The 25,225-nt window shown below is 41.4% G+C and overlaps 1 protein-coding gene across 3 annotated transcripts in view; it reads right to left on the bottom strand.

Annotated features, from left to right (window-relative positions):
* LOC133123797 (androgen receptor-like) overlaps window positions 1-25,225 on the bottom strand; it is a 43,413-nt gene that overhangs the window by 8,357 nt on the left and 9,831 nt on the right. For 2 of the 3 annotated variants that reach the window (XM_061234357.1, XM_061234358.1), the window contains exons 2-4: window positions 24,375-24,532; window positions 19,656-19,772; window positions 1,045-1,326 (exon numbers count right to left, since the gene is read on the bottom strand). In XM_061234357.1, the coding sequence (XP_061090341.1) occupies window positions 1,045-1,326; window positions 19,656-19,772; window positions 24,375-24,532 (557 nt within the window). Of the gene's footprint in view, window positions 1-1,044; window positions 1,327-19,655; window positions 19,773-24,374; window positions 24,536-25,225 lie in introns of all 3 variants that reach the window. The other variant, XM_061234356.1, reaches the window with a different exon arrangement.

Genomic DNA, 25,225 nt, shown 5'->3' with positions numbered 1-25,225 from the left:
TCTGCAGTTAACTGAGGCTGATTAGCTAGTATCTGAGCTGTTGCATTTTGTTGTCATCAGACCAGTAGTGTAAAGGGGTCATTTGCTTTTTATTTATTTATTTTGGTGAGGGCCTGACTGACTGAGTTTTGGCAGTTTGTTTTACAAGCCCACCAAATGTACCTGTACTACAGGAATGCGTAGCTGTGTACCTTTTAGTCTTTGTTATTTTAAGGCTGAATGTGTTTTTGTTTTATATTTTCACTTCAGAAACAAAAGCCAGAGAGAGAGAGTCTTAAATATAGCTCTCTGAAAAAAGAGATGTAGAGCCAATGGTACCAGTCGAAGGTTTTAAGGAGGTCAACTTCTTCAGGGCTGTCATAGTCCATTCATAGCATGGAAGAATAACATATATTTAACAGCTAATGAAGAAGGACAGCCATTTTTTCTCATTTTTTAAGAACAGTGTTTTCAAAACAATACTCCACAATTTGATTTTCAAAACCCTGAAACGGCTGTTTTCCATATTTCTCTGTGCTCAACTCGCATTTAAGACAGATGTTACTGCTTGGCTCATATAAACAATACTGTACGAAACTGGACTGGACCAGCTGGTGAATTAAAAAAAGATGAAGGAACACATTTCCTTCATAAACCACAGGACGTACTTGCACTTTCTAGAATTAACCATCATGATTTCTTTGCTTTTTTTAAATATAATTTGATCATATTTTTTTAATCTGTGAAGAACAACACAATCCTTCTCCCTTTAACTGCCCCACAGGTTGTCATGGAGACTCAGAGGTTCACGCTGAATCAGTGGATGAATCACTGATTCGGTGGGTGACTTCAAGTTATTGTTAAGGCAAAACGTGCCAATGGCATGCATATAAAATACGACGCCACAAAAAAACACATGTACAGATTTAAAACGGAAGAAACCCCAGGGGACTTGCATACCCAACCTGGCTAACACACAGCAAGACGAACATAAAAACAGCTAGAGATTATAGTAGCAGACAGTAAAAAAAGATGTGGGTAAATGGAGCCAATAGGCTGCAGTACCTGGCATGCCCTTGGCCCACTTGACGACCTTGACGAGCTGCCGTTCTCCGAGCTCATTCAGGCTGGTCAGGAGGCTGGCCGCGGAGTCGGGCTGACCGTAGTCATGCCCGGCGTTCACTACCTCCGGCTCGATGGCCTCCAGGATGTTGAGGAACATGGACTGGGTGTGGAAGCCCAGGTCGTACATGGGGGAGATGTTCTGCTCGCCTTCTGATGGCCCCTGACCCTGCGCCAGCCCTTCCTCCGGGCCACGCGCCTGCCCGATCTTCTTCAGCTTCCGGGCTGCGGCGGGAGGAGGAGGAGGAGGAGGAGGAGGAAAACAGAAAGCATGGAAATATAAACATTAAAAAAGAAAAGGGAAGGAGTGAGAGAGGGATGAAGGGGCAGGGTGACCTCACTGCATCATTTCAACTATCTCAGCCAAGATCACACCATCGATTTTTAATCATTTTAGCTCTCATGGCTAAATTATTTTTTATTGATTTTTAAATAACACAGCACACACCCCAGCACCCCCCCCCCCCCCCATCCATCCATCCACCCACCCCTATGCACCCCATGACATTTAAAAAAGACAGACAGAAATCATGTTATCTCTTGCATCGTGTTTCTGGCCAACTCTTTTCAGACTCCTTTCTTGGGCCCCTTGAATAGCATCTCAAGCATTGGGAAATCCCTGTAAATCACCAAAGATCTTTCTGGAACACATAAGTCTACTGACTAACACAATCTAAAGAACAAATTGTTTGAACCAAAAAAAACTTGCCAAGACAGGGGTAGGAGACACGATAGTCAATTACATTTTGATAGTCCATTTGATAATGGGAGCATTCCATGAGAAATCAATCACTTTCTGCTCTCCCCCATTCAGATTTGAAAAAGATTTTACCCATATTGCCACCCCCACCCTACATGAAGACACACATATTTTCTTATAAAATAAACAGCTTACAAAGCTTACAAACAACATTATCCACGGTTTCCATACTTTCCAAAAAAAAGGGAAAAAAAACAAAATGCAAATAATGCGATTTTTTGGTCTTTAGATCTGACTTTGCAAAATATGGGTCAACTCTATTTTAATTTTTAAGATGTTATAGGGTAGAACCGTTTTTATATCTTCTGAAGTTATAATGTGGTTGAGCAACAACAGATTCTGACTATATGGTGCCTAGGTCCTTCTAACACATGATGTTTTCTTTTTCACCTGAAATATTCAGCAAATTGCTTATCGTCAAAAACTGAAAAACGGCAAACCAGAATGTATTTATTTAAAACTTTATTTAACCAGGTTATTTCCATTGCAATTCAAAAATCTATTTTCCAAGGTAGACCTGGTCAAGAAGGCAGCACCAAATAATGTTGCAGACAATATAAAACCATAACTAAAACTAAACATCATATAACCAAAACCAGTATGAGAGAAAAAATTAATCTGAAACAAGTGCAGTCAACAGCTTATTCAAAGCAATGACAGCTGCAAATTGAATTAGTTTCCACAACCCTAAGAACTGCTGTGAACTGGAAAGGATCCAGATTAAAATGAAATTACATAAAAGGAAGCCCAACAGATCAAAAATGTTCAGTATGTACAGTCCCCTCCCAAAGTATTGGAACAGCAATGTCAATTCCTTTGTTTTTGCTATACAATGAAGACAATTGAGTTTAAGGTCAAAAGATGTACATGAGATGACAGATGTCAGCTTTTATTTCCTGGTATTTTTATATAGATTTGTTAAACAATATAGAATATATCACCTTTTGTATCAGACCACCAAATTTTTAGGTGAACAAAAGTATTAGAACTTGTTGCCCAGATGTGTGCAATAGATTGACTGTTTTTTACAGCGTGAGATTGATTGGGTTTTGCCTGTGAAGACTGAGTTTGTGTTAGAAAAGATAAACCAACATGAAGACCAGAGAGCGGTCTTTGGAAGCAAGCCATTTTGAAGCTTAGAAAAGAGGGATAGCTTGTACAACAACTTGGCATGTCCTAAAAAAAAAAAGAAGAAACCGATGGTGTACTGAGCAACAGACATCAAACAGGACCAAGGAAAACAACAGCAGTTGATGAGCTGTGCAGAAAAATAATGTTTGAAGAAGACTGAGAGAGCAGCGATATAGAGGCTATACCACAAGATGCAAACCACTCATCAGTTCTAAGAATCGGATTTGAAAGTTTTATGGACTGCTAAGACCAAGATTAACCTCTGGAAAGGTGGAGAAAGAAGGGATCTGCTCATGATCTAAAACATACAAGCTCATACAATCTTTATTGATGATGTAACTCATGATGGTTGCAGCAGGATGAATTCAGAAGTCTACAAAACCATTCCGTTATGGAGAAATGCATCCAAAGTAATTGTGAGGATCTTCATTATGCAGCAAGACAATGACCCCAAAACACAGTTAACACAACAAAGGACTTCATTAGGGAGAAAAAGTGGAGGGTTTTAGACTGGCCAAGTCAATCACCCAATTGAGCATGCATTTCACCTCCTGAAGAAGAGATTGAAGGGAAAAACTTGGGAGTAAAAGCTTGGGAAAGCATCACAAAAGAATAATTCAACAATTTGGTGATGTCAATTTGCAGGTTGCAGGCTTGATGAAGTTATGCAAGCAAGGGATATGCTTCATCTGATAACAAAGGTGCTATGTTTTATATAGTTAACACATCTTGGTGTAAATACCAGGAAATAAAAGCTGAAATTCTGAACTCTTGTCTCATGTCCATCTTTTTAACTCAACCACAAATGTATTCAGTGTATTGCAATACCAGGAAATAAAAGCTAAAAGTCTGATCTCTTGTCTCGTGTTCATCTTTTTGTCTCAACGACAAATGAATTCAGTGTACAGCAATGCTAGGAAATAAAATCAGAAATTCTGAACTCTTGTCTCCTGTTCATCTTTTTATCTCAACAACGTCTTCAAGAATTGGCCTTACTGTTCCACTACTTTTTGAAGGGACTGTAGTACAAAGCTAGGTGAAAGTGTGAAATATTTTTATTGTGAAGCCACTGGTCAAGGGCTGATGCTGTCTGGTGCCCTGATTCACTCTTGTAACTATAATGAGATTGACAATAACAACAACCATAAAACATTTTTTCATTCCAGTTAAAATTAATGGAGACAGTCACGCCATAGAGGCAACTGTAAAAATGACCATAAATAATGATAGCCCTCACTGGGGTCAGTTACTATCAGTGGGATGGTGGGCATGCTCACACACACACACACATGCATTAGCACAAATACATTTATATGCTTATATGCTTATGTGAATGCACCCAAATGCACAAGCCAGTGCCAGTTTCCTATCAATGACAACAACCTTGTATATGATAAAGGAATAAGGATGTATTTCATTCCCTGATTATGAAAACTTTCACTGAAAATTAGGTATAAGACATGGAGAGTGGAGAGCTTTAAAAAATATACATACATTATTGTTTTACTTTTATAAAACTGCAAAAATTCCTATTTTATCTCTGAAAAATACTGTATACAATAATTCAACATAGCTAAAGACAAAATACCGAAAACATAAAAATGGTTTCCAGAAAATGTTGACAGGAGCCAAATCCAAAGGCACATGGTAATTAATAATAACGAGGAGCCATCAGGGTTTGACAAATCATGGCTACAGAAGTCTCCATTTGGATGGAGAAAGATCCTCTCCGACGTGCCAACATGCCAGCTTTCACACAATTACACGCCTCATAGCTCTACATGGCCGGAGACCACCTGGCTTTAGTAAAAACTGAGCCCAACAGAAATTCACATTCCATCGATAAGAGCTTGCAGTCTACTTACAGTTTACAATTTCTAACAAGAAACAATCATTTTTTGATGCCGAGTTTTTCAGAACGCAGGACTTTCTGCTCAGCACAGCGGCACTGCGTGAACTCAATGGTCTGCCTCAAACACGACGTACACACACGTATGTCCATACCTATCCAACCACAGGCACACACCACACAGCACTTCGCCTTACATCAACAGTCAGACATTCCCAGGGCTGGTCACTGCTTGCAGTACTGTTCTGCATGCTTTTCTTGCTACTGCAATATTTCTGCTCACCCTCCACCACCCCAGCTACCACCTGTTGTTTGGATCTGCTTCTAGGTACTGGGGGGGGTTCTGGTATTCTTTCTGTTTCATGGGTGAGATGTATTGTGCCCTCAAGGGTGTTCTACTGGCGTGGCAAATTGTGGGGGCATCCATTTTTATTCATTTTGAATAAAAATGTGTGGGGGCAGCACAACAAAACAAGATGGTTACCTGCATATATACAGTAAAATACAGGAAGGATGGTTCTTTAACAGACCTAGAAGCACTTTAGGTTGAACTGGAGATTCAGAAGCTTCAGAACTTTACAACTTCTAGTTGGAAATATTATACCTCTAGGCCCCTTTCTGCTGTTTAAAAAGTAATGCATTCCGAGAATAAGCTGTCATTCCAATAAAAAGTGTGACTGGAGGTGCCCGTTTTGAAATATTCCATAGTATGGAGTTTCATAAGACCCCCATTCCTAAAATGTTCATATCTCAAAGCTTCTACTGTACGTCTACTCCATAAATTATGCATGTGTGCGCCTGTGTGTGTGTGTGTGTGTGTGTGGTGTGTCTATCTCTCTCTCTCTTTCTGTGTGTGTGCCATGTTTTAACAGTGTCGGAAATGGGAACAGTGAAAGATTTTATAACAATCTTTCACTTTACAGATCTACGTCCCCCAACAATTCGTAAAAATGGACTGAGGTTAGAGCAAGGCTAAAAAAGAGTTTGCAATAAATATTTAAATTCGTCCAGAGAGTGAGAGGCTCTGGCCCTAATTAGATTCGGCAGTGCATTCCACAGCCTTGGCTGCCCCTGCAGCAGTTCAGATCTCAAGTTTCTGTTCTTCTGTTAGGCTGCCAAAGACATCACAGCAAAGAATCTGCTTTGTTCAAATCTGATTGGATGCACTAGAGTACAGTACAGTGGGAATTAATAAGATAGGAATAATAATTGAAACAGCCTGCCTGTCCTTTCATAACAATCTTCCATACTGTAAAATATGAAATCATAAACTCTATAGAAGGACACTTATGACATACTGTCTAACCGGAGGAAAAAAATTAAATGAAAGATCACAGAATAATGAATAATTTGCTCAAATAGAATGCACATATATCAGGACTTGAAGATGACTATACTACTTTCAGTATCACCTCAAAAACAAACAAAAAAAGTATTGTTTGAGCTGAAAAATGTCAGAAAACAATTTCTCTCATCATTAGATATTATGGCTCTGATAACCCAAAAAAGTAGCTTTGTGAGTTTCCTTTAAAATGCAGTGTGTTTTTTTTTTTGTGTGAATTTTGTAGCTTTCCTTCTCTGGCACTAGCTCATTTTGCACACACTATATGGAGAGTTAAATGAAAATGGAGAACAAGGATACTGCCACTGCGACAGCAGTCGGACCTCAAACGTGTCTGTTCAAACTCAGCCCAGAAAATGGACCTGAACGAAACCTGAAACCGCGCGACCGTGCTTAAAAATAGCCAGTCAGCCTCTTGGGGAGGACAGAACGGACACCAATGCGAGAATGAAAACCTGCTGTCTCTGTGACTTAGTTTCAGGTCACGCTATACATAAATAAACATCTTCTTTTCAGTCGGATGCAGGAGTGCAGGTAGCTTTGGTGACAAGCAAGTGGAAGCCTGCCTGCACTCTCACTTCCCAATGGTGCGAGCCCAGTTGCACTCCATTTGCAAAGATGAAAATAAGGGTACAGTTCTATCTAAAGCACTATAGTGTTCTGTATGACTGCACCCTATATAGGTGCACCTGACAGCTGAGATCATTTTTATAAATGGGCAGGGCTCCTGTTTGTATTAACTTCAGACCGCATCCCTACTGTACCACACCTGTCCACAGCCTACAGGTACAGAATGTTCCACTGTAAAACAAAGCTCACCGTTTTCTGACAACACTAACAGTATGACAAAATATCAGGTACATAACAAGTATTTCACAATATAGCCTAGCTGATCACACTACATTTAGAGTTCATTTCATTTACACTTTAGGTATTTAGCAGACACTCTTACACTCTTACTCTCTTTTTCATACAATCCATTTACATTACTGGGTATACACTGAGGAAATCCAGGTTAACTACCTTACTCAAGGGACTGTCTGGGACTTGAACCAGCAACCTTTGTTTTACCCTTATGCTACACTGCTACCATTAAGTTGAGTTCTTACTTTGCTGCAAGGCACTTTCGACAAGTGTCACGTAACAAAAATGAGGTATTTTCTACTGAAAAAAAGGGTCACACTTTTTCTTTTTTTTTCAAAGTCATGCCCCGCTAGAATTTTGTAATGCTGCAGGCATTATCATACTTTGTCCGTACTTTGACTGGACAATTTACAAATGTAAACAAATGGCCAGGAATTTGCCTCTCGTTACCATAGAGACAACAGAACCTACCCCGCAGGCCTGCACTGAAGTGTGACCCCATCAGTTTTATGGCATTTCTGACAAGTTAGGCCGCAGGCTGCACATTAACTCAGTGAAGGTAGGGCTAAGGTGAAGGCGATGATTTGAACATCAATGGTGTATGACAGAACGGCAGGAAGAGGCGTGTCTTAAATATGAGAGAGAAAGCAGAGCCCGCTAATTGTATACTGCTCCCATGAGAAGCGTGTTTGTTAGCACCTCGGATATGGCATTTTAAGCTCTGTGCTCTTCCTCAGACAATCATCAAATCTCTGCACTGCCCTGAGAATCTGACCAATGTCTAAGCTGGCATGGCCAGGGTGCCCCTATCGCTGCCGTAGTAGGTGATGTTTCCAGATTCCAAACTGAAAGTGTCTTGAGATCTGGTGACTGTCTGGGTTCTAAGGATCAGCTGCCAAATGGAGACACCGTCTCTTGGTGCTACAGTGGCAACATGTGCCCAGCAGCAGTCAGTCATGTGAGGGTTTTATCCTGGGCTGTGGGGTCAGTCCATATCCTAAATCCATTGTGGAGTCGGTACCAATTCTGCTTCAGCTAGACAAGCAGGTAGATCTGAATGCTTATTATTGCTATGAATGTGAGCTTCTGAATGTGGCAGTTGTTTTGGCTTAGGGACCATGATAGCTGGATTGTTGACTTTCAGTGATATTTTTTCTTTTGATATTGCCATTTATGTTATGCATATGTGCAAACATGCTGTTTGATGTTTCATACTGTATTGGATCTTTTTGCAATTACATTTTGGCTGCTTTGCCAAAATACCAGTTCCAAGTGTCCTTCCAAAACAGCTATTTTGAACTGAACCGAATTGGAAGGGATAGCCAGAAATACAGGTCTTCTCAGAGAGGACAGGCTGTACTCGACCTGTCAACTTCAATATACAGAGGCAACGCTGCACTTGTACACAACACATGAACAAAGGTCACTAAATATGGGGAATTCCTCCCCCTCCCTAGTGCACAAATAATTGTTTATCACAGCTTTTCAGGAAGTGGATAGTGTCAAACAAAAAGTGTCTCTGACAAAGAGTGGCTGAGTTGCAGCAACAGTAGAACACAAAGCTTCCAGTCACAGCCTGACAGACAGTGGCCGTAATATCCCCTAATACCATAATAACACCAAAAACAGTGACAAAAATGTGCCCTAATACCATAATAACACCAAAAACAGTGACAAAAATGTGCCCTAATACCATAATAACACCAAAAACAGTGACAAAAATGTGCCCTAATACCATAATAACACCAAAAACAGTGACAAAAATGTGCCCTAATACCATACTGACACCAGAAACAGTGAAAAAATGTGCCCTAATACCATACTGACACCAATAAACAGTGACCAAAATGTGCCCTAATACCATAATGACACCAAAACAAACAGTGACCGAAATGTGCCCGAATACCATGAAGACACCAAAAACAAACAGTGACCGGAATGTGCCAGAATACGATAATGACTCCAAAAACAAACAGTGACCGGAATGCCCCCTAATACCATACTGACACCAAAACAGTGACCAAAATGCCCCCTAATGCCATACTGACACCAAAACAAACAGTGTCTTGAAGCTGGCACCTCAATTGTGGTACTCATATGACTGTACCTGTATCTGACTGCTTTGGCTAAAAGTGTAAAATTGTACAGTAAAATGTCAAGCAGGAGGCAAACACCATATAAGGGTCTCTATCTATACCTCTACTACATTACATGGCAAGCTATATCAAAGCTATATCAAACAAAACTCCCATCCATCTTAACCCGCTTATCCTGAACAGGGTCACAGGGGGGCTGGAGCCTATCCCAGCATACATTGGGCGAAAGGCAGGAATACATCCTGGACAGGTCGCCAGTCCATCACAGGGCACACACACCACTCACTCACACACTCATACCCACGGGCAATTTAGACTCCAATCAGCCTAACCTGCATGTCTTTGGACTGCGGGAGGAAACCGGAGTACCCAAAGGAAACCCACGCAAACATGGAGAGAACATGCAAACGCTGCACAGAGAGGCCCCGGCCGACCGGGATTCGAACTCCTTGCTGTGAGGCGCAGTGCTACCCACTGCACCATCCATGCCACCCTACATTAAAAACTCTGTGTAGAAAAATACTTCCTGATAAATTACTGGACTTTACCCACAGGTCACCTGTCTACATTTGTCCCCTGGTTCTATATGTAGTACTTTTGCACTTTGCGAAGGGCATTTGAAATGTGCATGACTTACTGTAGCAACATACACTCAGTGAGAACTTCATAAGGTATTTATTAGACTTATGCTGCTGCAGCTTATCAACTTAGAGGCTGTTGACACATTGTGTGTTCAGGGATGCTCTTCTGCATATCACTGTTGTAATGCGTGGTTATTTGCATTACTGTCACCTTCCTGTCAGCTTCAACCAGTCTGGCCCTTCTCTTCTGACCTCTCTCATTAACAAGGCATTTCTGTCTGCAGGAATTCTGCTCACTGGATGTTTTTTGTTTTTCAACCATTCTCTGCAAACTCTAGAGACTGATATGCATGAAATTCCCAGGAGATCACTAGTTTCTGAGATCACCGTGTCTGGCACCAAAAGTCATTCCACAGTCAAAGTCACTTAAATCACATTTCAATAATGATGTCACAATGAATAAATCAAAATATAATACAATCCATTTGTACAGCTGTGTTTATACTAGAGTACTACAAATGAAGTACAGTACATTGCTCAAGGGTCTAAGAGGAATACACCACCAAGAAATGAAACGCACCTTTGGGTAACAAGCCCATTTTCTTCACCATTCCGTTACACAAAGGCCCCAAATAAATGTGTTAAATTATGAACCATGTACTGTATATGTTTGTTATATGTGCTTATCTGAGCGCTATTAAAGCAAAAACTTTGAAAAGTAGTCAACAAATGAAGCGCGCATTTCCTGATACTAGGTATCTGTTTCACTTGTGCGTGCAACATCGAGATAATCCCGGCATCAGAGCTTGGCCTGCTGACACACATGGGGTGGACACCAACCACCCCTGCTTTGTTCGGCTGTAGTAACTCAACACCTTGGCAGGGCGCGGCCAAAATGTTTACATGCTCTCTGAATGATTACACACTCCTTGTGTGTGAAGAGCTTGTAGAACATGAGAATAATTTGGTTTCATGAGGAAATACAGGGAATTCACTATTTTCACACTCTCACACAAAATTAAGACTCCGACTGACCTTGCTGCAAAAATAATGTGATGATGTATATTGGCAGACTGGTAAACAGTGACATCATGGTTAACTCTGGATCCTCACGCCACAGCATCCAGGGTTTGAGTACAGGACTTCTGTTCGTTTTTTCGCCCCTACTGTAGTGCATCTGTTAGATGGAGTCTATTAAATACCGTCGCAGCTGCTGCACCTACTGCTGACAACATGACAGTTTGAAGTTATTAAAAATGTATGCTATTTTTGCACTATTGATGCAAGCAGCACTTTGACCATATTATGCAAATACCCGTGCTTGTGCGTGCACGCACAAGTCTGTTAATTTCCTGTATTGCCTTAGTGCTCATCAGGATTGAGCTAATGCTGAGATGACCTGATTCGTGTGTGTGTGTGCGCGTGCGTTCGTGGGAGAGAGATGGACTCCTATCCCATCAAGGTGTCGGCCCTCCTCTTCCTGTGCTTGGTAGTTCTGGCTCTAGCCCACAATGCAGCCCTTCACTGAACCCCCCACAATCGTGACAATGGTTACTTTTGTGGAAAAACTCCCATTTCTATTCCATTCTGCTCTGAAAGTTCCCAGACCATCCCTACATTGTAGCACTTTAATAAGTCTTTATCCCTCCATTCCACATAGCACAATGCATCCTGAGGCCTTTCCACCTAATAAAAGAATGGTGTGCACTTGGTGGGCCAAAAAAAGCTTGTAAAATTTGTTACGCAAATTAAGGCCGGCACTGTATTATTCAGGACAGATTTTCACACACCATTTCACACATCATTGATCACGGTGCTATTTTCAAAACCTAAATGTTGCTCCCCATGACAATTAAAAATGTGTTTTCCGAGATGATAATTATTAAACCTACAACGTGCAAACCTACAGCGGTTGAAAGGAATGAATGCCACACGTTTGCAAATTAACTTGAACAAAGCTATTAGGAGTCTATCGGTCTATTATTATAGTATTTATAGTTATTATATTTTCTATAGATTTTATATTTCTTATACTTCTTTTATGCTTTTAATATTCTATGTTGATTTTATATTTTATGATTGTTTTTATCAATTTGATTACTATTATTATCTTATTACCTTACTATTACCTTAGTACCCATTTCATCCTTGTTTCATTGTTTTTATTATTATTAGTAGTATTTTTATTATTATTATTACTACTACTATCATCATCATCCTTCAATGTAAACATGAGCCTTTTTCAACATTTGTCATCAACATTTGTTACTATTCCAGTTATGTTTAACTTACATGTACCACTTAAGTAACACATACACAAGTTTTGGATTGTTTTTTGACACCAGCACTGTATATTCTTCAATGTCAGCTGTGTTCACTTTGGAAAAGCTGATTATTTATCACATCACAAGATTTTATCACAATCCTCCCATTTTCCCAGTGTTTTTTTCTTCAGGATTTTTACCCTGTTATTTATCACCCAATAGTGAACTTATCCACAAATCATTCATGACAGCCCTGTTTGGACCGGGCAGACAGCAGACACCTGATTGCCCAGAGGAATTGCCTTTGACTGAGCAGGGGAAAACCCTGCCATTTAAGACCTTGGCAATGCCAGTTACACACTGCCCTGAGGTGTGGCCAGCCAAGGCCAGCTCTGCCAGGGCTCAGGGTCTGAAACCAGCTGACAACGTCTGCCACTGCTAGGAAAGAGTGCTTTAGCGTGACGTGTCACCCCACAGCCCAAATCTCTGCTACCTGCAGGGAGATATTAAAATAGACAAAGAACATTAAAAATAATTTGTGCTTGGGAGTGTTGCAGACTCAACTGGAAAATCTAAAAAAGGTTCCCTTTGCTAAGTGAAGTTGTATGATTTGAGATTCAGGCACAGCTTGCCTTACAGAGGTGCAGCTCGTGAAAAGGGAGCAATATACAAAAATGGTCTCCTAGGTGGCCTGAAGCCATCTGAAGCCATCTGGAGTTGCTGCGGCATACTTTCTTATAAGTCTTTCCCATTTACATTCACTTTTCTACAAAAAGAGTGTGTTGGGAATATTTCTCCTTTGTCATGACCAAGATATTGTAGCCTAACTTCATTTTGTAAAGAGTATACTGTACAACCTAATTTTGGAAAGAGCACCCTTTTGATTTTCAAGTCCAATGCTGATCTGAGAGTGAGATTATGTGAGCCACAAAATGGTTGTTATCTTTTGTCAGCAGTGTCTTGCTGGTCTGAAAAAGCTATAGCGCAATTAAAGCTCCATGTTTTGCTATGGACAGCAAAGTCCAGTGATTGGTTCATGTGAGTCAGTATCTTTCAGCGCAACGGCTCCAGCTGTGATGGGAATCACAAAATGGAGGCTCACTTTCCTATCCCAATTCTCAATGTCCCAATTTCTTCCAGATCTGTATTCCAGAACTAATTCCAGTGCATTGCGTAATCTCTGCACTGAGATTCCGAATGCAGGCGCTTGCAACAGCCTCATCAATCAAAAAGGTCATTTATCGCCATGTTGCGAACAAGATCTATTTCTAATTTAGTACAGTCATCACACAACCATCTGATAAACAGAAGCTTGCGTCCAATTTCGCAACAGTTCTCCGCCAAACTGGCGTGTTATTGATGTATGCCTTTTTGTTAGGTTAGCATAGTGCGGAACTGCCAAAATACTGTATGTCAGAGGATGTAAAAGATTTTTTCCCCTTTTCAGGGGCGGGAATAAAGGGCAGGAGGGAGAGGACAGGGGTTTATTTTCATGTGGGCTGAGGACAGCCCGTCCCCATTTGTAATTCTGCGGACTGCGATATTGACACCTCATTTCGTAGTACGCGATGTATCCTCTGCTTCCCTCATAGCAAGGCCATAGGCACGGCTGCACTCGCACGGATCACCGGAGCCTCTGTGCCCGACACATAACAGAGAGGTCAGGTCAAGCTGCTCCTCTGCCACCACCCACATGAACCTGGGCCCCATAAACACACTCTCCCCTTGGTTCTACTGGCAGAACGGCCCTGAGGACATTCTGTGCTCATCTTGGCAGCCACCTTCACCTGCTCCTCAATATCATACACCTCACTCCCTTTTCCATACTGTACGCTCAGGAGAGGATATCCCCATTGACTCACTTCTCTGGAATTGCACACTCATTTAACACCATAACTGGAAAAACGGAGCTTTGCCAAAGCTGAGGCAACCCCACACATCAACTCATTGTATTTGCAAGACCACATGCAAGACCTTGGATTTTGAATCTGAATGAGACGAGAAGGCTTGTTTTATTTCATATTTTATTGTGAAGCTAGCAAGTGGAGGACACAACAAATGGACTCCCCTTTCTCTTCACACACCCCCAATAAACCCTGTGCCGACACCCTCCTCCATGAAGCTCTTGAGTTCATTAATTCAGTTATGAACTTGGCTTGCACACCTCTTATTTTGAGAAGGTCTTTATACAACAATGTCTGGTCATATAGGTACCTCGGTTCTTGGTGACTTTTAATAACCACTTAACCCTCTATGGGACTTCATCATGTATAAATGATGCAAGGAAAAACAGTAGATTATAAAAGTTAGAAACATCTCACCAATTACCTGTCCAGTAAAGCTACAGTGATTGGTCATATGATCAAATGTTTGGGTATGCAGAGGAGGTAACAGACAGTGGCATGCTTTCAAGCACATGGTAGAGTGGTAGAGGGGTGTCATGGTAAGCTAAGTCTGAAGTGGATCATGTTGGAAAATATGAAATATGTATGCAAATAACCAGTCATTCCTTCCAAATAAACAGTGTTTCATGTATGACTTAGTACAATTTAGAGGTAAATATTTACTACATAGTGGCAGTGCTATAAGGCCATTCCGTGACAAAGCAAATGAACTGTAGTGCAGCATTTCTTCAATTTCTTGAATGCTGAGGAATATAAATCATGAAAATGTTAGCCTCATACACTGCTTTGTGCTAGTCCTTGCATGAAATCTCATAACTCTACAAGCGAACTTAATAATTTGATAAAACTTAATAAAACCAAATAATTTGATATTTGATATCCTTGGGAATTCATAGTGTGTAAAATTCAAAACTGGTGTCAAAAAAAAAGAATCTATTTTCAATCTATCTCAAAAACTAAACACATTTTCGCTGTCCATTTTTTGTATATGTAAGTCTTCTGAAAGACCATTCTCCCATAAAAAATTCTAACACATCAGGTGATTAACAAGAAAGACAGAGATCATGAAAAGTATTTCACAATGATGCTGTGACTAAGGGAAAATGGTTTTCGGAAGTCTTCCAATTTTGGTACCACTAACCCAAATGGCGTGTAACATTACGTGACTGTTACATTTTTCAGAATACTGTCTCTTATTTCATTTTATTTTAAGTGTTTAGCCGCCACCTGATCTAATAGTTGGCAGATCAATATACAGTTCTATTCCTGTATATCAAAACTATGTAAGCTTTTAATTAACATTTTAATATCCATGTCTCTATTAAGCCCTTTCAGCCTGTCACTTTAGGACTCATGAGGCATCTGTCCAAAAGGGTTACACAAGCTTTACAGCTTGATAACAAGAGTGGTCATTTAACCTTAGTCATGCAACCCGTCATTCCTGCCTGAGCTCACATGCTTCCAAAGCCAGTCCAGCACACTTTAAATAGAAACATTCCAGTGACCGACAACTCCGATAATCCTAAAGGTAGTATAATTACTCCCAGTGCTTCCGGTAGCGCTCCTGACATGTTGCACTTAAATCAGTATTGAGCATCGATTACAGGGTAATCACAGGGTGGAAAAGTATATCCTGTCAGTTCATGTGAGACCCACTCTGGCCCTGTTTCACCATTTGGAGCACTGCATGTTAGTGGAGAACATGGCCTCTTTGATTACTCCAGAATATGCATGTAGGTGGGGCAGCAATTCCCAGGTAAAATGTACCTGTTACTTTTAAGATATAATCTTAAGTATCAATTTAAGATCCTAACTGCCCCCTTTTGGCAGTGTATGCACAACATTACAAGGGTGGTTGGTTTCTGAAATGAGAGTTAATAGAAACTCACCATTTTTGGGGTGAAAAGTCATTGAGAAAGTCAGTGAAATAGCGTCTAAGCTTTCAGGTGCTACACCCGGCTACATTTGGTTGAAAAGTGAACATTTTCTAGCCGACAAGTAACCAGGCTAAGTCCAGGTAAAACCTGAGCCATATTGTGGTTAATCTGTTAATGTCAAAAAGGTCTCTCAGCCGACAGTAGATTTCCATCCCTCTCAACATCGAGATTCCAGCTGTTGTTCAGAATGAATCTGAGGTGTAATGATAAGCTTTTAACTTAGATAGCGGCCAATATTTGAATTAATCCCTTCCATTTTGCGCAGGGAAAAATTAGAAGCATTAATTAAACAGGCAATCAGAGATAAGCATCAAATGTGGAGCAGATGCTGTTTCCACCTGATGGCATCTAGAATTCAAAACAAAAATATTTCCATGATCTCAGATACACAACCAGGAGTGTCTGACAGCAGTGTTAGGGCAGGATGAGAAAATGTCAGAACCAGAAGACTTTCAACAATTAACACCCAATCATCGCAAAGGACAGGCGCACATGGTCATAAGGACTGCTACCTCTGTCATTTTCCCCATGGCTGACAGTTCCAGGCGTAGAGATGTCTTTCTCTGTCACTGACAATGGATTATATCACTTTTTTCATCTCTCCCATCTACAACTATCAGATTGGAAACCATTTCACGTATTTCAATTGAAACTGTCCATCTCTTTCTCTCCGTTGCTCTCTCTATGCTTTTTTTTCATTTTTGTGAGGCAGGGACAGTTTTTTTTTTTTTTTTTTACAGTCATTGGAAAGTAAGAACAGTGAAGGAAGTCAAAATTGAAAATCAGGCTAAAATTTGCCTCAGATGTGCCCCAGAAGTTAATGAGACGGACCAATTGGAAAGCGATGTGAGGGGACTGAAAGGAAGAGGTGGAAATCACCTACGGGCGCAGATGGTGGCTTGATTAGCTGCCGGGAGACCATTGTGCTTCAGCTACGGACAGGATGAAGCCCAGGGGGGTGGGGGGCTCCGGCGTGTAATATCCCTGAAAATGCTTCCCTTTCAACCTGTCACACTCAATGAGATCTCATGGCCCTGGTTACCTATGCGGAAAGACTCTGGTCCGGTATTCGAGGGCAGATGCACGTTTCCCGCTCACAAGTACCCGGAAAATACACCACCTCTGCATGACATGTGCAAAGAGCTGCCATTCAGTCGGACTGCTGCGTCCATGGTGTATTGGTGCAGCACTGGTGTGAGAGCTGAATCTCGGCCTGGTGCGTAGCCCTTCATGTTATAACTGTTTGTGTTATTAATCCCGTGTGTACAACTGTTTCACCACACTGTATAATCAACTTGACTGACTGGGATCAACTTGTCTTAACTTGACAAGGGACCTGAATGCCCAGAATGTTTCTAAATGTTCTTCAGAACTATAAGAAAGTTGATGGAAGTCTGTCTTCCAGCCAGAGAAGCTTAAAGACAAGCTGAAACAGAAGTTGGAGCAGCACAAGCTTCCGCGATATAACGTATACGTGAGTGAAACCGTAGTTAAGAGAGCAAACCGTAGTTGGGAGACAGGGGAACCGAAGCTGCTAATTATATAACACCCAACTTAACAACTTAGCTGGTTTCTGCTGTAAAAATTAAGAGTGCTTAGGCATTTGTTTCCTTTATTGCACCGAAAAAAATTATATTAACTCCCTTGTATGACTGTCTTTTCTCTGCGACCGTGCTCTCTTTCAAAATGCCACACAACAACCGAAAATGCCACTCACTCACCCAGCGGCCTCACATACACACACTGACCAATCGGAACACTTAAAACGGAAACAATCACCAGATTCCCACTCTGCTGCAAAGCTGCATACTCTCATTAATTTTTCGGTGTAAACGGTTAAAACTGACAATGATGAGCCTTGAATACAAGCCAAACCATCTGCTCCTGTTTGAGCTGCACTGGATAAGCAATTATTATTCTGTGAAAATATACTCCACACGCCTGAATTCCCATGGAATTGTAGTAAAGGTGATACAAGGGACACAATTCCCTTGCATCGCCTTTAATGCTACTGTAGAATATTTGAGACTCCTTCACATGGGATTAGCCTGAAATAAGAGAGCTGTTATTGACTCCCCTGTCCAATAAACAGAGTGCACTTCTGTGAGCCAAGTGTGCTCCACCGTATATTATTTTGGGCTAGTCTCTGTGAAGTTGTCCAGGTAAGAAGTCTCATATAATCTGTCCTGGTAGTACAGCACCTATTGGATCCTCCTTTTTTACCTTTCTGCTACAGTATAATGTATCTTTCACACAGAAGTTCATCAGGGCAGGCTCCACCCACCTGCTCTCTGACTGGCTTAGGGGCTAAAGGCTGTTTGCCAGATGCCAACCAAGGCCCTGCATTCAAATTGGGCTAGAACCAAATGGTGTGGCAGGTGGAGTGGACTTCTCATTTTTGTTTAAATGACAAATTAAGTTTGCCACTCTTTCAAGTTATGTCCACAGAACCATGTTCTGGTTACACCCCCACCCAAGCCGAATATCATGACAAAAAATCACAAACTTGTTCAACCATCTTAAAAGAATAATGTCACAATGGTCAATAGTTAGACCAAGTAATTTGAAAGCATTTGAATGTATGCATGCTTCTCTCTCAACCCAATGCAGAGGGCAAAACTATTTGAAAAGCAGAGAAACCTGATTCTCAAATTCTCACACATCCACCATGATACGAATCACTGCTTTACAATAAGACAGACTCCTATGAGGACAATGAAACAAATAAACAATGCATTGTATTTCCTTGGGGTACAATGAGGTTCTGACCTAATTACAAATATCAGAAATTTTAAATGGACTTACAAATAGAGTAATACGTAAAATTATCCAACCAGGATTTTAACAACACCTCAACTATAAAAACAAAAGCAACACTATAAGTACGGTATCCTTGGGCAAAAGTGACAGATACCAATTAACCTGGCTTCTCAAGCAGAATTAACAATAATTTCTATAATCTATAAAAGAACCCAAGACGGTTTAATCATCAGGTTTCTAACAAACGTTTGCTCTTAGCGAAAAATACAGGCTTGAAAACAATAGGCAATAAATAACCAAAGACATTTTACATTGATTATGACTGCTATTTAGCTCAGAAAGACACTACAGTGTATATATATATATATTTTTTTTTTTCCAGTATAGCTTGGCTGAAGTAATTCAATGTTGTTGTTTTCGTAGAACTTTCTGCATTGCTTAACCATCCATTATTTATGTATGGCATATATTTTATAACAGACTTGGCCCTAAAATAAACTTGCCTGATATTATCTGGCTCGATCTGAATCTATGAATGGACTCAATCTCCAAGCAACAATATATGTACAGCCGACCTTGGTCAAATACGTAATTGCTTTGGATTTAAATACTTTTCTGTGCTTGATTGATCGTGCTCAATTGATCTTGCAATTGAGCCAACCAAGACCACCAGACTGTGTTTGGAATTTTCACAAAATGTTCTCGGTTCCAATACACCAGACAACTTCAGTAAAGCGTAGAAAATTATTTGAATCCGAAGCGATGGCGTCTTTGACCCAGGACTGAAAAAAAACATCTTGCTGCCCAACATGTTACTGTGGGTGTGCTGGAAACAGTAACCAATTCAAACCCAAAAAAACAGGTAAGGTGAGTTAACTGTGTACTTAACTGCTTTAATTGATGGATTAAGTGCTGAGTAACAACAAACACCAGCATACCCCGCGGGTCTCCAGGACCAAGAATGAAGACCTCTGCTGTAAAGCTTTGTACTACACGGTCTGTCACATATGAACATTTCTATTGCAAACAAAAAAAAACAAGAAAGAAAACACAAACAATTAATTACCTCCCAGGGTCATTCCAGCAGCAAAGCACCTTTTCAGACGGCAGGAGGGGCAGTTCTTTCTTCGAAGTTTATCAATGGTGCAATCATTGATGCTGGCACACAGGTACTTTTGCTTCCCTGGGAAGAGAAAACAAAGAGTGACTCAGAGAATATAAATGTGAAACAGATACAGAAATACAGCCTTTCCCTAGTCCGGAGGGGGGGACATTTAGAAATGGGGGGGGCGGGGGGTTATATTGGGATCCAACCAGGAATGCAGTTTCAGTGGCACAACTGTAACACATCTTCCGCCTGTACTTTTCAGTTGTGCAAGGATCACAAACAATAAGATAAGGAAATCTGACCACTCTGTCATAACATATGAAACAATCTCAACAATGTTTGTTATTGTTTCTTTGTTTCTCTTTTTTATTACATTTTCTATTCTTGGAACTTCAGTAATTGCCAAACTCAGAAGTGTAAGTATCAAGGAAGACCTTTTTCAAAGTCACAAGTAAAATGGCTTAGTCTAACAAGCTCTTTAATGCGCACAAAAATTAGTGTACGTCAAAGACAACATGTTACACCTCATGGATGGATAAAATGATATCATGCCATGCCATCCTCGTAAAATCAATATCTACACAGCTTGGATGAGAATTACGCTGGTGTGAGCTTTTGATATGGCTCTACTTTTGTTCAAATTGTTGCAGCTGCAATTATTATTTTTTTTAAAGACAGCCTTCTGGATTCAACTGCTGAAAACACCATCTGCTCACAATTAAAAACCAATTGAAAATAAGCACTTCATGAGAATGTTGGAAACTGCAGTAAGTCTGTAGTTTACTCTACTAATTTAGGGTCAGTAACACAGTCTGTTTTATTTTGGCCAAATGCCTTGAAATGAAATGATTAATTTCAAGATGTGAAAGACACACAGAACTACAGTTCAGTCAGACAACTCACGAAAAACTGGCAATAGCATGGCAGTATTCCAAAACAGGCAGTGCAGTAGAAAGAGCCAGGCAGCGCAATGGCTTTCACGCGCAGAATGAACCATGTAGCAGGGCAGCTTTGTATGATTGCTTCAGGGCAGATGCGGCAACAGCTAGCAGGCAGCATAGCATGGCAGAATATGCAAAATGGGCAAGGGTCTAAACCAGTATACTGCCCCTCCCATTAGACATAAGCATCATGTGAGGGGGCGGCACTTCTCGAGTTGTCTGCCTGAACTGCCTGACCTAGCTCCACTTTATACCGTTTTAGTCAGACAACTCACGATGAATGAAGCAATATTTATTGAGGTTTGCTGTAAAGGCAAACATTGGTGTCGGCTCTGCCTCATCACTCCCTGTTGTAGCCGGCCAAAACAGGGAGTGACTACAAACCCCCAAAACCACTTGAGAAGACAGAACTCAACCTGACTATGCTATGTGTAAAAAGATACACCCACGATACAACCGCATGCCTGAGACAAAATAGTTTAGCAACAAATTGCCATTAAGAGTGTTAACCACCAGCAACCCAGCAATGTTATGAAACAGCAAGGCAGCGTATATAGGGTGCAGAATCTTGCTGAATTACCCTTGAAGATTCCCCCCAAGATCAGCTAATAGTGATTAATAGTGTTTGATGAACATGAAGATAATATAATTATGTTAAATGGACATAGGTCTGTATTGAACGCAAGGGCAGTGGACCGATGCTCAGACTTTCAGGAAGCAGCAAGTGCATACCAAGGAGAAGATTGAGCAGTACCTATGCAGAGCGGTTGTAGCCTACCTTGCAGAGATCAGGAAGAGTGCACAGCTTAGTTAGAGCTCACGCAGCTTGGCAAAACTAGACCATTGGTCACGCAGTAAAATTACCTGTTGAAAGCCCCGGGCCTCGCGCATTAACGTCACACTCACAGAACAAAAATTAAGCCAACACTGAAATCCATACCAACACAACAAATTAATAAACCTTGAAATTGCGGTCTAAAGTGCCTACCTCCTAGAGCCGGACCAACCCAGCCAAACAATAACTTCAGTTGTTCTGCTGAAAATCAGGCAGGAGTTCCCCGATATTGACTGATGTCATACTGAAGCGTGCCGGAGTGTACAAAGAGGACAATGCCACTGTGTCGTTAAAAGAAAACTTGCGTGAGCAGTCCACATTTGGGACAATGGCTAAGATAGCACTGTTGGAAACCATGAGCGACTTTAGAACTGGGCAAATTCCTGGCACATGAAGATGATATATGTTTAACCAGATCTCAGCCTGCCAAGCAACATATTCAGTTTGCTGGATATGGTACCTTATGGGACCGAACAATAGTTCTGCTCTGTCTCACCTCCATCAACTGCTCAATTCACGTTTGGATGATTAGTCTTACTTGCTTTCTGCTATTATGTTCCTTATCTTTGCTACCATTTCAACTGCATTCTTAGCAGAGCTTACTGCCATTCCAAGCGATGAAATGTCACAAAATCAGATGTACTAAGTCTCCGAGGCAGAAGGCATGAATTAGGAATAGCAGGATCATTCGAGCAAAAGCAGCTTGCAAAAGTGTCAATACCATGGCAGCATTCCAAAACAGGCAGTGCAGCAGAATGAACCAGGCAGCAGGGCAGCTTTGTATGATTGCATCAAGGCAGATGCAGCAGCTATCAGGCAGCAGAGCACGGCAGAGCCTGCAGAATGAGCAAGGGCCTAAACAGGTAAGGTTGGGGCGACATGGCTCTGGCAGTAAGAGCAGTCGTCTGGCAGTCGGAGGGTTGCCGGTTCGATCTCCCACCCGGGCTGTGTCGAAGTGTCCCTGAGCAAGACATCTAACTTCTAAATGCTCCTGATGAGTGGGTCGGTGCCTTGCATGGCAGCCAATCACCGTGTTTTTATCGAATGGGTGAATGAGAAGCATCAATTGTACAGCGCTTTGGATAAAGGTGCTATATAAATGCCAACCATTTACCATTTACCATCTTTATATAGCCCCATTGACGCATTGTGTGAGGGGGCAGTGCTTCTCAAGTTGTCTGCCCGAACTAGCTCTGCAGGCTTCACATCATTATGTCACGTCATGCCAGTGACATAATCATCTTAACAATAACACTGAGATAAATAAATAAAAGTAGATAAATAAAAGTCAACGTCCTCAAAGGTCAATGGCAGGCTCACAAAAAAGAATACATGCTCCAGACCAGAGGAAACATGTCGAATCGCCATCATGTTCGAAGCCCCCTCATTGGACACATCCCATTTCCTGTTACAATCTGGACAAGAGCAGATGCTATTTCTGAGAGCTCTGACAAAATGACTCAGGGGAACCATAATTAATCCCTATAATTGCAAGGCTTGTATCGTTCCACTCTAGCGTGATAATCCTCAGGAAAATAAATAAATTGACACAGCAAAAGAGACCATTCATGCTAGGTTTCGGACCATGACATCAAATCTGTATTGGCCGCATTTACAAATATGAAACGAGAAGACTGAAGCACCGAAAATTCAAATCGACAGATGAGTTCGGGAGCCAAGCTCTTTCGCCTTTCACAAAAGGCCACCGTTGGCTGGAGAGTGCCACGGCCTGGTAATAATAGTTCCTGATAGACAATGAACACTTTTGTCTCTGTGGCTCATTTTGCAAAGGCTGCATGCTGAGCGCTTGTGTACACAATTCAGCAAGAGTCTCGCTAATGTTCCAAGTTTCCAAAAAAAAACGAAAACTTACAAAGGTATGGCCCAATGACACAATAGGCTACAAAGGTCACCAATGTTCAGGGGTAAGAGAGTCGATAGCAGAAAAAAAAGAAAAAACAATTCTTGCTCAACGTGACGATGGCAATATTTTATAAATAAGTAACGGCAGTGGCAGGGAGTTAGCAGAATGGCTTTTAGTTCCTTGTGCCCCTGCGCTCTCCGCTAAAGCTTTTAACTGAAAGCAGCACTTCAAATCATTCACTTTCAGTCTGGTGAAATTAAAAATGCAGTGTAATTACAGTAGAGCACAGTAGAATTAGGGCCTCTGAAGTGCCATGTCCCACTAAGGCGATTGTTCTTCGCCCAGCGGTGCACCTTCCAGTCCCCAAAGCTAGCTGCAGCATGGCCCAGGGAGTACGGCTTCCAGTCTGCCTCACCTTCCTATAAAGAGCACTCTGGTCACTGGGCAGTGCTCTGCCATCTCCCCATAGCCATACAGGTATGAATTTGCACAGCAACTGCAACAATCACCATGTCAAATGAAGGGATTGAGAAGATACTTGTGTCCATTGGTGTCTTGTTCTTTTTGCCCTGTTTTGTAGAGCTTCATATATTCTATTAACACTGTTGTGTTGAATCGGTACCCATCTTGCTGCTATGTTTGTTGACATTTCTGTTGTATCATGCCTTGCTTCTAGTCTCACATACCATACCTACTGTACTGACTTAACCTATATTTACCTTGTGAACTAGATATGATGGTCATGGCTGTAGGCAATTGATCCGTTATGCGAATTGTACCTTAACCGACTCAATCAGACACCGATTATTTAAAAAAACAGATTTCCCTTTCCTCCTCAGCTGATTTGTGATAAACGTGGTGCAAAAGGTCGCCACGCATCACCCAGGTGAGTGCTGCACAATGGCGGTGGTTGAAAATAGCCCTTCATCACTGTAAAGGGCTTCGACTGTAAACGCGAGCCATTATTATCATTATTGCCTCATGCTCATGCCCACGATCGGCTCGAGCTTGGTAGCGGCCCGGCAGGTGGAGCTTACCTTCTGCGGCCCTCTTGAAGAACACCTTGCAGCTCCCGCAGGTGAGGGCGCCATAGTGACAGCCAGAGGCCTCGTCCCCACAGATCAGACAGGTCCTCTGCGGCGGGAAGAAGAACTCCACAGGGAACATGTTCTCCCGTTCACCCTCATACCTATAACTGCTAGAAAAAGCACACAAACAGCATCCTCAGGGTCAGAGGTCAGGCACCTAAATGACCAAGGCCATCACTAGTCCCGTGTGACTGCATGTATGTTCTGTTTCTTGACTGACTGCCTTATCACCATTGACTTACCACAGCTTGCACTGTAGCAAGTATCAATTTGCATGACTGGATTCTCACAGGGGTTGGATGGATGAAAATTGTCTTGACAGATTTGAAACTGAATCCTTCTGGTTGTGTAACATATTCCGCAAGCTACAGTCCCTAAAATAAGCTAAGGTAAGCTAAGCTTCCCTGGTCTTTTGTTAATTCACTACTGTGAAGCCAATTATTTTAGGAAGGTGCACTGTGCACACACTGAGTAACTGCAACTGGACTGGACTGGATTTATTTCAAATGACGATTCCGTTTTATGATGAGAATGCTGTTATTTCTGTTATGTTTTTAGCTACCCCTGCTTAATTTGCACTTTGCACGCATGTCTGCTAATGTATTGTGATTCTGCCAAATGAATAATTACAGAAAGATGCCTCTGATTTACAGCCACAAATAACATCAAGAAACTTTGCCCCAAAAAAATGCTTCTGGCATGAAATGGATGAAGGATGTTGAAAGTCATTATGTAAAAAAAGCCTGCATGACTGTGATATTCAAACAGGTCAAGGCCAGAGACCAAATCCTGGTTACACA

The sequence above is a fragment of the Conger conger genome, chromosome 3, assembly GCF_963514075.1.
Source record: "Conger conger chromosome 3, fConCon1.1, whole genome shotgun sequence".
Classification (NCBI taxonomy): domain Eukaryota; kingdom Metazoa; phylum Chordata; class Actinopteri; order Anguilliformes; family Congridae; genus Conger; species Conger conger.
Note: the sequence above shows the minus strand (reverse complement) of the source record. Positions and strands in the feature narration are given on the sequence as shown.